Below are 14,758 nucleotides of genomic sequence, written 5' to 3'. Positions count from 1 at the left end.
TGATGTTTGGTTGCCCCTAAGAATGAGAAATTTCCTCTCCCTGGTAACTTTGGTTAGTGGTTGAATTAACGTTAGGGGAAACGCTTTGTAAAACTGAAAAGGGAAAACATCTAAAGGCGGGGGGTTTATTCTTTTCTAATTTCACATTTTTAATTACAATTTCTGCTGCCATGTTCTCTGTTTAATGAGGAGCAGGTTAGAGGGCTTGAAGAAGAAGTAAAGGTAAAGGGACCCCTGACCATTAGGTCCAGTCATGACTGACTCTGGGGTTGCGGCGCTCATCTCGCTTTATTGGCTGAGGGAGCCGGCGTACAGCTTCTGGGTCATGTGGCCAGCATGACTAAGCCGCTTCTGGCGAACCAGAGCAGCGCACGGAAACATCGTTTACCTTCCCGCCAGAGCGGTACCTATTTATCTACTTAGACTCTGACGTGCTTTCGAATGGCTAGCTATGCAGGAGCAGGGACCAAGCAATGTGAGCTCACCCTATCGCGGGGATTCAAACCGCCGACCTTCTGATCAGCAAGCCCTAGGCTCTGTGGTTTAACCCACAGCGCCATCTGCGTCCCTTGAAGAAGTAGTAGTAGTTTAATTAAAGAACTACGTAAAGAGGTCTTCTCTCCTTTAGCCATTCTTTTTCTTGTCTTCTCACTCTGCCTTCTCACCCTGCCTCCGACCTAACCTCCTAAACTAGATATGTGAGGTACACCATTTATCCTTACATCTCCTTTTTTTAAAACAATGTGTCTGTGTTGTTTGTTTTTTTAATAAGTCTCTCTGGGCCTTCTGGTTTTGAGTGTACCTTCTCAGACTCATTTTCCCAACCCCCCTGAGGTATGACTACAGTGTTTTTCATCCTGCTTCCTCCCCCTGCTGAGTTACTCCTCCTTTCTTCTCTCCTTCCTCTCTTTCTGGTATCTGGAGGAGATGCCATTGGTTACGTCGCAATATTTCTCCAACGGAAGTCTGCATGTTGCATGATCTGGGGGCTACTTCTTCGTTTGACAACAACCCTCTGGGTTCATGGGGTACCATCCCGCACTTGAACATTTTTGGGTTGTAGAGGGATCTCGGTGCTCAGGAATTTGTGCCATAATATTGCTTTTTTTACTGAACACTTCAAGCTGAGTTAGAGTTATGGTGTTCCAGCCACAGCAGTTTGGTCCTGAGTGTTCTAATAAACAAGAGCTCAGCAGGGAATTTTCCCATTTCCACCCCTGTAATCCAGCTATGCCAAGTAAGAATCTGTTTTTGTATCCGAGGCCTTTTTCAGCAAACGCTTCACAATTTCCACTTTGCTTTCGATGGGAGGCAGATTTAAAATCAAATGGCTATCCGTGGAAGCAATAATAAGTGTACTGAAAATTCATGAGCCCCTCTAGTCTAACGGTATTCGCCAGAATCCTGGAGAGGCATCTAAATTTGAAAAATATTTTGCCCTTGTCATGACCCTAAAACTGAACTTCTTTCAATGGATCCAGGCACAATCTGAGCGACGTCCTGTATGTTTCTTCTTTATGAGTATTGAAAAATGGACCTGTTCCATGGGCTCGTGGACATTTTCAATGATCTCCAGAAGTTTGAGTTCTCCTAGACTTTTTGTGAGGGCCGAAGGAACTTCTGCAAGGTGCATTTATCACTAGTTTCTTTGGCTCTGTTAATTGGATTTTATACAGTGGTACCTTGGTTTTTGAACGTCTCTGTAGATGAATGTTTCTGAACTTGAATGCTGTAAACCCAGAAGTAAATGCTTCAGTTTTTGAACACTTTTCAGAAGTCAAACATGTCACGCGGCTTCCATATTGAGTTTTCCTTATTGAATTTTCGGTTTTCGAACATTTCGGAACTCGAACGGTCTTCTGGAACGGATTATGTTTGAAAACCGAGATACCACTGTATACACTTTCCACCTTGCCTGTTCCTTCAAAGACATCGGGATACAATGTGAATATCTTTGGTTTGCCTTATGATGTGCAGTCTTTTAACCAGAATATGACAAGTTTTTTGTCCTAGGAAAGGTTCTGTGTTCCCACACACTATTGAACTAGAAGATCTCCATTCAAACTTGGAACCTGTTCTGCAATTCACAGACCCCTCTGTGCATCATTTCTTCCCCAGAATAAGCCAACGCAAAGACTTAAAAAGGTTTTCCTTTAATACTTGCATTCTAGCCTTGCAGCCTGGACTGCCCTTTCATGAGTCAGATCACAGTCTTGCAGGAGTTTTTAAATAAAAAGTTCACAGTCTCCAACCCTCAACACTATCTGATCTCTAATTAATGATGCCGTTAGGGTCCCACAGTTGCATTTCTGAATCATCTATTAAAGTCCGTATCGATTCCCCTTCCTCTGACGGAAATCTTAAATCTTTCATAAATCTCATTGCTCTCTTGGGCATGCGATACTCATCCAATTTCTGCACACCTCTTGATAAAAAATTCCTCTTCCTCCTGCCTTGATTGCACGGCCAGGAAAATGTCTACTGCCTCATGCCCTGCTATAGGCAAAAACATGGTTACCTTTTGAGGATCTTCTTTTCATCCATTCCTGTACCTTGCATGTCAATGGTGAAGTCACGTTTAAACCTTTTCCAGGAGTTCGCTGCATGGCCACTAAGTTTCAACTCCCTCAGGAGCCTCAAACCATCCATTTTTTCTCTCATTCCAGTGTGAGAGCCAGTGTGGTGGAGTGGTTAAGAGTGGTAGACTCGTAATCTGGTGAACCGGGTTCGCGTCTCCGCTCCTCCACATGCAGCTGCTGGGTGACCTTGGGCTAGTCACACTTCTCTGAAGTCTCTCAGCCCCACTCACCTCACAGAGTGTTTGTTGTGGGGGAGGAAGGGAAAAGGAGAATGTTAGCCTCTTTGAGACTCCTTCGGGTCATGATAAAGTGGGATATCAAATCCGAACTCTTCTTCTCTTCTTCATTCCATCCTTGAATTTTCAGTTTTTCTGCCCCTTACTTTTCTCGCTGACCTTACTCCTGGTACCACGAAATGTTCTCTCGTTCAATGATGAGCAGCTCCGAGGAGCTGAACAACAAATAGTTTTATGCAAGAGCTGAGCATAGCACATGATTTTCTCCTGCAGCTACTGTCTTGCTTTTAGCCCTACTTCCCGCTTGGGCCTGAACTAAGGGGGTGCCCTTCAAGATATGGTGACATTTACCCTCACTTCTACTGCCACAGGTGCATTTTGCGTCTCCGTATTATCTGGCTCCACAATCTTGGGGAGTGTTAGCTTCTGAAGAAAAGAGAGTATGGAGACTGGATTAGATTTGCTAATAGAAGAAAGGTCTAACTAATACGCTCTACAGCTTCTTTGTTAACTCTTTTGAAGCCATGGTACAATACAGTGGTACCTTGGCTCTCAAACTTAACCCGTTCCGGAAGTCCGTTCCAAAACCAAAGCGTTCCAAAACCAAGGTGTGCTTTCCCAGAGAAAGCAAAATGGATTAATCCCTTCCAGACTTTTGAAAACAACCCCTAAAACAGCAATTTAACATGGTTTTTACTATCTAACGAGACCATTAAGCCATAACATGAAAGCAATAAACAATGTGCCGCAGTCACACAGTCAATCAATCAGTAGCTGAACTAGGTTCCACACAGTAACACACAAAAAAGAGCCGCGAAAACAAAAACGCAAAATAAATAGCAAAAACAGACAGAGCTCGCATAACACTCAAAATGGAAGCATGGCACTCAAATCGGAAGTGTAACACTCAAAACGGAGCACGTTTGGCTTCCAAAAACAGTTCACAAACTGGAACACTTTGCAGTGTTTGGGTTCCAAGCTGTTTGAGTACCAAAGTGTTTGAGAACCAAGGCACCACTGTACTTTTAAAAAGCAAAAACAAACTGCAAAACAATTCAGATGGTATGCTAAAACACCTCACCTACTTGTCTCCTTTTTTTCAAAGGAACTTTGCTTATCAAATAGCTGAATGCAATGTGTTTCAGATGTTCCCTTTAGAACTCACGTTTTTCCTGGAACCAGATCATTTGTGTTTCTATTCCACCCTTTGGATTTCTTGTTTATTATCCTGGTTCTTTTGCTTCTGTGCTTAGTCATGTGTATTATGTTATGTGTTATTGATTTGTATACCGCTTCCTTGCCAAAATGAGCTTCTAAGCGGTTTACAAATGTAAAACCAATTACCGTATTTTTCCGTGTATAACACCCCCCTCCATGTATAAGATGACCCCTATTTTTGGGACCCCAAATTAAGGAAATGGGGGGAGATTGCCCAGAGTTGTAAACTTTGGGGGGGGGGGTTGCCGCCAATCGCTCACACGCCTGACCGCCACTGCCTATCGTATGCCTCACCGAAGCCACCGATCGTCGCCAGAAGCTGCCAATTGCCTGTCCAATTGCAGCAGCAGCAGCCAATCACCAGAAGGCCTTGTTGCAGCCACCAATCACCAGCCCAATCGCCGCAGACAATCTCCTGCTCACGCTGCCGCCAATCAGCCACCCCCCCACTGCACTATCCATGTATAACACAACCACCACTATTTAACATTTTTTAATAATAATAAAAAGCGTCTTATACACAGAAAAATACAGTACATATAAAAACCAGTTACACATGATTTAAATACACAACGAAACAATTCCGCTCATACTTTTAAAAACACCCATAAACTTGGTGTAGTTTTATTACATATGCAACCGCAAAACTCCATAGATTGTTCCCAGATAAAAAGCTGGAGTCTGGAGGGGCCGTGAATATTTTTAAAAAATAAAAATAAGCACATCCCATTCTCCCTAAATGTTCCCACCTCATTTTCAGTTAAAAAAAGGCTTGGGGGGGGGGGAAAGCATGGAGAACAGAAGTTAACCTTTCCCAACCTGCTGATTCCCCACTCCAGATTGCACCTGTTTTCCTTCCTGCAGGGTTTTAGACATGTGCTTTGGGAGGCCAAAGAGATAATAATAATAATAATAATAATAATAATAATAATAATAATAATAATAATTATTACGGTCAAAGACCAGTTCAAGGCCAAAGGGATGTTTGGAACCAGATGGCATGAAAAGCTGTGTAAGGTTTGATCAGAATCAGAAAAGTGATGGGCAAAGCGCAAGGTCTGTGCCCTGCCTTTTGAAAGGATCGGGTTTTTTAGTTGCATTTGCTTACACCTAAACGGTAAGAGGGACATGGGTGGCCCTGTGGGTTAAACCACAGAGCCTAGGACTTGCCGATCAGAAGGTCGGCGGTTCGAATCCCCGCGATGGGGTAAGCTCCCGTTGCTTGGTCCCTGCTCCTGCCAACCTAGCAGTTCGAAAGCACGTCAAAGTGCAAGTAGATAAATAGGTACCGCTCCAGTGGGAAGGTAAACGGCATTTTCATGCACTGCTCTGGTTTGCCAGAAGCAGCTTAGTTATGCTGGCCACATGACCCGGAAGTTGTATGCCGGTTCCCTCGGCCAATAAAGCGAGATGAGCGCCGCAACCCCAGAGTCGGCCATGACTAGACCTAATGGTCAGGGGTCCCTTTACCTTTAAACGGTCTAACTTTATGCCCAACATCAGCACCAATTGCAAAGGGAAAGCTCATGTACCTGTATCTTGGAAACCTTGAAGTAGAGGTGAGTCTTGGCCTCTGGAGGTCTACTATCCACGTGACTTCTAGCTGCCGGGAGAAGAGAAAACGATTGTTTTTGAAAGGGTAGAAATGGATCTCTGCCCCCATACATATTACCTTCAAATATCCTGATCTAGTCTACAAGGCTTTTCCGGGTAGCGAGATTCCAAAAGACCAGAAAAGAAACTGTTTATGTACAGCTGCACGGATGTTATTAGCCCAGAGTTGGAAAGAAGAGATAACCCAGAGACGGATGGCAAACCAAGTTGATGGACTATGCCCAAATGGCAAAATTAACTGGGAAGCTCAGGAACAAAGAAGACAAGATCTTTAGAAAAGAATGGGAAAAGTTTATAATGCATATACAGTGGTACCTCGGGTTACATACGCTTCAGGTTACATACACTTCAGGTTATAGACCCAGAAATAGTACCTTCAGGATGAGAGCAGAAATTGCATGGCGGCAGTGCAGCGGCAGCAGGAGGTCCCATTAGCTAAAGTAGTATTTCAGGTTAAGAACAGTTTCAGGTTAAGAACAGACCTCCGGAACGTATTAAGTACGTAACCAGAGGTACCACTGTACGAGATTATTGTAAGCAGGTTAAAACACTGGCAGGATTTTAAATACCATTGTAATGTAACAGTATGTATGGATAACTTAGAAAGATCAAAAAAATTGGAGAAGTAATGATATGCAGTTGAAAATAGGATTAATAGGGCCTATGGAAAGGATGGGGGAGAAAGCCAGGAGATTCAGTTTATAATCTTGAAAATCAAATAAAAAAATATTTAAAAAAACAAAACAAAAAACCAGCCTATGCTGCTTTTTTCTAGTCTATACACTCTCTCGCTGACTTTCGCCCTGCACATAAACGCCCACTGGCTGTTAGCAAAACCAAGTAGGAAAACAGAATATTGCTAATGACAGCTGTAAATCTTGAATAGTGAACAATTGTTGGAGCTAAGAGCCTCATGGAGCTCAGTATAAATGTATGAAGGATTTCATCTTTCTTGCAACTCCTCCTGTATGTTTTGTTCTTTTCTGCAGCATCGAGGACAACTATTGGTGTTGTCTGAGGTGCCCCACGTAAGTTTGTATTTTGAGGGGGTTGCACGAAAGGCTTTCGTACGTGTTATGTACTGAGTTGAATAGGATCCAAACTGCAGCAGTCTGATTGGTCCTAGAACAATAGGATCCAAAAGGCAGCAGTCTGATTGGTCCTAGAACAATAGGATTCAGAAAGCAGCAGTCTGATTGGTCCTAGAACAATGCAGCAGTATGATTGGTTGGCAGGAACCACCCAATCATGCTCCAGATAGAAGTGAATCCGCAACCTGATTGGCTTACAGTAGAATTCCGGAATTAGCCAATCATGTGCAGCCCATTGTGTAAATAATGTATATAAAGCAGATACTTTGAGGGAACTTTCATTCATTCCTCCTCACCACTATGAGCTGAATAAAGAGCATGAAATCACTTTGCGACTGAGTATATTTCAGTACGTGTATAGGAGCTGATCGATCACTGTGTTTGGAAGTCAGGACGTAATTGCCACTGAAATTCTACTCGATCCAGAACAGATTCTGGATTCCGCCTCTCCTGGTATGTCCCACAGAGGAGCTTACGGTCTTCAAACAAAAACATCTTGGAGGTCCCAGGCCACAGGGAGGTTAGGCTGGCCTCAACCAGAGCCAGGGCTTTTTCGGCCGTGGCTCCAATCTGGTGGAACGCTCTGTCACAAGAGACTAGGGCCCTGCGGGACTTGACATCTTTCCGCAGGGCCTGCAAGACAGAGCTGTTCCACCAGGCCTTTGGCCAGGGCGCAGCCTGACTCCCTCCTTTGGTAATCCTCACAGAACTCTAGCCCAATGGTTGCCATTAATTTGATTTGAACTGATTTTATAATGAACTGATTTTAGAATGCTGTATTATTTTACTGTTGTTAGCCGCTCTGGGCCCGGCTTTGGCTGGGGAGGGCGGGAAATAAATAAAATTTTATTATTCATTTTATTATTCCAACGTATAGTTAGCAGAGTGAAAAAACTTAAAACACGTTGCATGATTCCCCAAAAAATAGACCAGAGGCAATTATCCAAGAGGCTGGGTTCTATAGCCTCTCTCTGTAAAGATTGAAATAAAAAAGGACGTCAAGAAACGTTTCCTTGTCTTTATACCTTCCTGGGCAACCACCCTTGTTGCTCCTCAAACTTCACTTCTGCCTTGATGGTTAGAGTCTGACAGGGCTTTCGATAAGGCAGTTCAACAGCCTTTGGATTTTGCTCTCTTTCCTCGGAACTGCAGCAGCCTATGTCTCCAGTCTCCCTCTCGTTCAAACGGAAGCAAACCTAGGCGCCCTTAAAACTAACTTATCTGTAAAGCCCATAAATATGGGGCAAAGCAGACAAAATGACAACCCATTCGCCATCAGTAAGTATAATGAAAAGTAAAGAATAGAACAGAAAATTGAATTACACCAGCTCTAAAACTCCAGACCCAATATTTTAATTGGGCTTCCTTTTGTTCCAGGGCTAAATAAATATTGAACATTGTTTCTGAAGCTGACAAACTGCATTGAGGTTCTCCTTCCACAGGCTTCCTATGTGTTGCTAATTTGCTCATAAGAATGGCATGCCAAGCTTTAGGCGACCATTTCTCAAGAATATGGATTTTGTTTCTGGTATTTGGCAATTAAAATCTATTCAACAGATTTGTCATTAAGTATATGTATTTCTTAAGGACGCATCCTTTGGTACAACCCAGGAGTAATAACTGTTAGAGGTGTAAAAGGCATCTTTTGAATCTAACTAATTCGTCACTTCTACAATATCCATCTGAAACATGTGGGCATTCTCATCGCTTGGAGAATTTGGGAGTGTGTAACAATAGACCCAACCATCTAAATAACACATAGTGCTGTTGCAGTAATTCAGTTCATGTCAGAAAGAATAAAATATTGCAAGGGGCAATAGGATATTACGGAGATCAGCGTTTCAATAACTTGTGAGAGGTCAAAAATGAGAACTAAACACCCAGATTGTTGGATAACCAGCCTCATAAAGCCAACATGCTTAATTCTAATTAATGCATGAAGGGGTTAATACCACAGAGTGAGCTGTCCTGCCAGGCTTAGCTATGTCACCTCCTGGTGTCATTTGTTTCTATTACTCTATTCTGCTTTAATTGTTTTCGACTGAGCTTTTTGGGTTTGTGTTTGACGGGGTGTTTGCACTTGCTGTGAGCTGCCCTGGAATCTTTAGGAAAGCAAGGGCAAGCATACAAATGGTTTTAAATTAATAAATATATCTACAAGTGGCCTGGCTCGCTTACTCTCCACCCCCATCGTTCTGCTCGGACGCTGAGGTCCAACGCCGAGGGCCTTCTGGAGGTTCCCTCATTGCGAGAAGCAAAGCTACAGAGAACAAGGCAGAGGGCCTTCTTGGTAGTGGCGCCCAACCTGTGGAACACCCTCCTATCAGATGTCAAAGATGACAAAGAGATAAACAACTAGCTAACATTTAGAAGACTTCTGAAGGCAGCCCTGTTCAGGGAAGTTTTTAATGTGTGATGTTTTAATGTATTTTTCATCTTTGTTGGAAGCCGCCCAGAGTGGCTGGGGAAACCCAGCCGGATGGGCGGTGTACAAATAATAAATTATTATTGACATTATTATTATTATTATTACTCGAGTCATCTGCAGCTCTTTTGTTATCAGTCGCAGTGTATGATACAACTCTCTCCCTCTTTCTCTCTGGGGCAGCTATTCAATCAGACTGGAGTTGGAGACTGGGGCAGCTATTCAATCAGTTGGAGATATAGGAAGCAGGGTTCATTTCATCCACTTTGTTGCAGGCCCAGCTCCATCAAGCACTTACTGCCCCTGAACGGTGCCGTCTGGTCATTATAGGAACAACTGCTCAGAAAACTGGTGTGCCTTTTTATTTTTCCCTTTTACCTTGTGTGTCTTTTTTTTGTTTTGTTTTGTTTAGATTGTAAGCCTGCAGGGAGCGACTGTCTTGCTCCAATTGGATGAAGAGCAGGGTGCAAATGCTCTAAATTATATATAGCACGAGTCAGTTAATCTCAGGTTGGTGGGTTCGATCCCAACGCTGGGCAAAAAATTCCTGCCTTGCAGGGGGTTGGACTAGATGACTCTCGTGGCCTCTTCCAACTCTATGATTCATATAACACAGAATGAAGCAAAGCAATCTGGAAAACCAAACCACCACAATAAATCAAACTTCTATCACAGCTCTGTGAGATGTAAATATTCAGCTCTTTTCTGGCAAGCACATGCTTGCAACACTAAATGAAATTGGTGATGATACATTGGGCAAAAGACTTTGGATATAATATACAGCTTGATGAATGGGAAAGGTTGTGGAATGAAAGGATAAAATTTGCAGCCTGTAATGCTTTGAAAGAGAATATGGTGAAAATGATATATAGATGGTATATTACACCAGTGAAATTAGCTAAAACGTGTTAAGACAAATAAAAAATGTTGGAAATGTAAAGAAAAAGAAAGAACATTTTATCATATGTGGTGGGAATGTAAAAAAGTAAAGAACTTCTGGGAAATGATACATAATGAGATGAAAAATATGTTGAAATACACATTTTTTAAAAAAACCAGAAGCATTTTTACTTGGTATTATAGGTCAGGACATTAATAGGCAAGATGTTAAATTGTTTTTATATGCAACAACTGCAGCAAGAGTATTGTTAGCCCAGAAATGGAAACAAGAAGAAATTCCGACGAAAGAAGAATGGCAGACAAAATTAATGGATTATGCAGAATTGAACAAAATGACAGGAAGGATTCGAAACCTGCAGGACCAGAGATTTACAGAAGATTGGAAGAAGTATATGAATTATTTGAAGAGCAACTGTAATTAACAAATTACGCTAGTAGGACTACAATAAGTTTTGTAAGGAGAAATATACGAAGTGTTACCAAGTAGAAAAAGATAGAGATATTGGTTATGAGTTTGAAATGTAAGATAAGAAGATAAGAAATGCATGCTGAGAGATTAGATTGGAAAATTTTCAGACAGGATTGATGGAAGTCAAAAATGTGAATAAGATGTAAAAGTATGTTTAATTACTGTTGAAAATGATACGTTAAAAAAATAATAAAAAATTACAGTGGTACCTCGGGTTAAGTACTTAATTCGTTCTGGAGATCCATTGTTAACCTGAAACTGTTCTTAACCTGAAGCACCACTTTAGCTAATGGGGCCTCCTGCTGCCGCTGTGCCGCTGGAGCCCGATTTCTGTTCTTATCCTGAAGCAAAGTTCTTAACCTGAAGCACTATTTCTGGGTTAGCGGAGTCTGTAACCTGAAGCGTGTGTAACCTGAAGCGTATGTAACCCGAGGTACCACTGTATATATATATATATAGAGAGAGAGAGAGAGAGAGAGCGCGCATGCTTGCAACACTATGGTGTCTGGATAGTGCCCGCCGAGCTGTCAAGGGCTGGCTTTATATTGATGGTCCTGGCTTTCAGCAGGTGGGCGGATCTTTTGAATCTTGCATCTCTTCCAACTTTTAAATCAACATTCCTATGCACGCTGGAGAACCCTCAATTGAACAGAGAGGGGCTTACAACTTCTAAGCAAGCATTCATAGGATCACCCAGCAAAGTTATTGTACTCAGCAGGTTTAGGATTGCAATAAGTTAAGCCTACCCAGTTCTTTTTTGCCACGGAACACATATTCACCAGTACGGGACTGATTCCTTGTACAGGCGATTCTTTGCCTAGAATTGGCAACCACCACAGGGAATGTCAAGACATCGAAGCTGCTCATCTTGGCACAAGCCCACCACTGCCAGGTCCCAAGTCAAAAAGGCAAAGCTGGGGGGATTAGCTTCTGAAGACCACCTCCCACTTGTTGTCATAGATGCCACAGCTGTGACATCATCGGCTGTGAAATACCATAAGCGGGAAGGATGGCAACACAAACTCCCAAGAGCCTTTGGATGCTGCCAGGTGAGATTGCGCCGCCCAGGTGAGATACCTGGGGAGGGCTGGCACGTGAGAATTGCAATGCTGGGTCAAAGAAATGGGTTGTCAGGGACCGTGCTGAGGAGGGCTGCACTGAGGAGGAATGGTGGGAGCCTCTCCCTCCCCCTGATCCTGAATCTTCCCAGGAGCAGGAGGGACAGTATAGATTTGGAACAGTGGTTTGCAGAGGGGCATAGTTCAGAAGGCAGAAGCTGGGAAATACTGGATGGGGAACAGCTAGCAGAAGAAAGACTGGGAGAGATGGGGTTAACAGATTCACTGCCTCTGGAAAGCATTCCTCTGCTCTCCCCAAGGTCAAGAAGAGTTCAGAAAGGGGCAGAACAGGAAGCACAGAGGGTACAAGCTCAGATTGATGTAGGAGTGACGTGGATTAATAGGGACGGAAGAGGGTGGAATCCTTAATTGGGAGCACCGCCATTTCTAGGAGATGGGTTCTTTGTTCTCTCACTGTGATTATTAAAGTTTCTAACTGGTAAGCTGATTCCTGGAGCCTGACATGGGTTCACCTTGCTCAGCCTTCTGCCCATGGAAGGAAAAGGCTTTAAAGGACAGAGAACAGACAAAGGGGGATAACTTGTCCGCCATGAACGGAATTGGAAAAGAACAATAGCCTGGATTTAAAGCAGTGCTCCAAACACCCGAGGATAAATTTCAAAATAGATTTCTAAATAAACAAACAAACAAATAAATAAATAACAAAAACCAAGCATCCGTTTGCCCCTTTGTGTTGTTTTATATTTGGTAACAAATACAGAGCTTTATTGTTGTGCTAGCCAAATGCCATGACAAATCGAGAAGCAGAACACAAAATGGAGCTATATGCCTAGCATTTATTAGGAAAACGAACAGACTGGCTACATACAAACAAAATTTCTGCTTGGACAACAAGGGATTCAGCACTATCGACCAAATCTTATTAGCAGGAAGAACAAGTTGTTTCTGCTGCATTTATTGATTGATTTGCCACTTTTGACTCCATAAAGCATAGCAGATTGTGGGAGAAACATCTGAGCATCAATATTGAATCCAGACTCCTCTTGTTGATTTGAGTTTTATCTGGAGAACATCTAGCTAGCCTCCAGTAGCATTTACTAACTACCATAGACTTGGAGGTCTTTTGCCTACATTTTATGTATATATATTAGAAATGGGTTGTTTTGGCAGAAAAACTAAATAATCAACATACACTGGGGGGGGATGTGTTTAGATTAGAAATACAATTATCTCTGAACATGTTCTGGAGCTGTTTATAATACTGCCTGTCACAGTATTGCACGGTCTTGGGTTCCCCACGTTAATTTCTGTGCTAAGAAAATAATTTATTTTGCCTTCAGACAGCTTTAGGGACAACTGAATTATGTTTTTTTCTCCTCACTTGGTTCGTTTGTTTTATTTTTTTTCAAGTTATAGCCCATTTTTCTGCATATAACACTTGAAGCGATCAACAATAATAATGAAGATGCATTGTCGTAAAGTTGGAGAAACCAACTTTGAAGGAAAAGAACTTTTGACTGTGCAACCCCCCCCCACTTTTTTAAAAAATGAAATAAATAAACAACAGCAAGAGAAAAAGAGCAGATAAAAATCAATCAAGTGTCAGAACAGTCAACAGGCAGTGTTCACTAAAAACATGTTGAAATGAGCAGTAACAAAAGAAAGTCAACTATTTGCTCCAAGCATGATTTTATTCATAATTTTCTGTAGCTGCTTTTCATATAAAATATGGCACTGGGGCTCAGTTACACATATTTGCAAGTAAGGTAAAGGTAAAATGTAAAGGACCCCTGGAGGGTTAAGTCCAGTCAAAGGTGACTATGGGATTCTGGCGCTCATCTCACTTTCAGGCCGAGGGAGCCGGCGTTTGTCCACAGACAGCTTTTCAGGTCATGTGGCCAGCAGGACTAAACTGCTTCTGGTGCAATGGAACACCATTTACCTTCCAGCCACAGCGGTACCTGTTTATCTACTTGCACTGGCGTGCTTTAGAACTGCTCAGTTGGCTGGAGCTGGGACAGAGCAATGGGAGCTCACCCCGTTGTGGGGATTCGAACCACTGATCTTCTGATCGACAAGGCTAAGAGGCTCAGTGGTTTAGACCACAGCCTTCCTCTTAGCATGTTTCTCCCTTTCGCCCTGAGTTTCAGCGTCTTCAAAGCCCATGACACCTTTGGTAAAGGCTGTTCTCCAATTGGAGCACTCTCAGGCCAGTGTTTCCCAGTTGTCAGTGTTTATATTACATATTTTAAGATTTACCTTGTCTTTAAACCTCTTTTGTTGACCACCCGCATTACGCTTTCCATTTTTAAGTCTGGAATAGAGTACAGTGGTACCTCGGGTTAAGTACTTAATTCGTTCCGGAGGTCTGTTCTTAACCTGAAACTGTTCTTATCCTGAAGCACCACTTTAGCTAATGGGGCCTCCTGCTGCTGCTGCGCCACCGCTGCACGATTCCTATTCTCATCCTGAAGCAAAGTTCTTAACCTGAAGCACTATTTCTGGGTTAGCGGAGTCTGTAACCTGAAGTGTATGTAACCTGAGGTACCACTGTAGTTGCTTTGGAAGACGATAATCAGGCATCCGCACAACACGACCAGTCCAACGAAGTTGATGGTGAAGAATCATTGCTTTGACACTGGTGGCTGGAGTAGGACCAGCTGGGAGCTGTCCAACAGAGCTACCAGGTGGTGGCAATGTTTGCCAGGAGGCCTGGACCAGAGGAGGAACTGTCCAACAAAATCCAGAGCTAGCTTAGCAAAGCTTGGCGAGGAGCTGACTCAGAGCTCTTGCACCAGCAACTAACAGAGATAAAAGGTGAATGTGCATGTTTTTAGCAGAACCAGCTGCCGTGCCTCTTCCTGGAGTTCAGGGGCGTACGAAAAGACATGCTTCATCCGAGTTCAGTTCCCATTCAACCATCACAGTGGCTGAGCCCCCTTCCTCCAGCCCTGGAGCAAACTATGCAGAGGAAATATGTCCAAGACTGCTTCCCCTCTACCCCCAGCTCTGAGTCCCAGCAGTTGAAAGGTTCGTGCCCCCATGTTATCTTCTGCCAGGGATATGCCCTTTCCTACTGGAGAATAGGAATATTGAGATATAACCAGTAATGGGATATTATAAGCTATACAGTGGTACCTCGGGTTA

General features: G+C 43.0%; 1 protein-coding gene across 3 annotated transcripts in view; it reads right to left on the bottom strand.

Moving 5' to 3' along the window:
- LOC310747958 (ras-related protein Rab-18-like) overlaps window positions 1-14,758 on the bottom strand; it is a 45,110-nt gene that overhangs the window by 12,991 nt on the left and 17,361 nt on the right. Inside the window, exons 8-9 of one of the 3 annotated variants that reach the window (XM_083583427.1) lie at window positions 5,566-5,636; window positions 3,167-3,241 (exon numbers count right to left, since the gene is read on the bottom strand). The exons of 1 other annotated variant lie outside the window; for it this stretch is intronic. In XM_083583427.1, the coding sequence (XP_083439553.1) occupies window positions 3,167-3,241; window positions 5,566-5,636 (146 nt within the window). The remainder of the gene's footprint in view (window positions 1-3,166; window positions 3,242-5,565; window positions 5,637-14,758) is intronic. One more of the 3 variants, XM_083583428.1, reaches the window with a different exon arrangement.

The sequence above is a fragment of the Podarcis filfolensis genome, assembly GCF_964270895.1.
Source record: "Podarcis filfolensis genome assembly, chromosome: 13".
Lineage (NCBI taxonomy): Eukaryota > Metazoa > Chordata > Lepidosauria > Squamata > Lacertidae > Podarcis > Podarcis filfolensis.
This window is presented reverse-complemented; position numbering and strand designations above follow the sequence as displayed.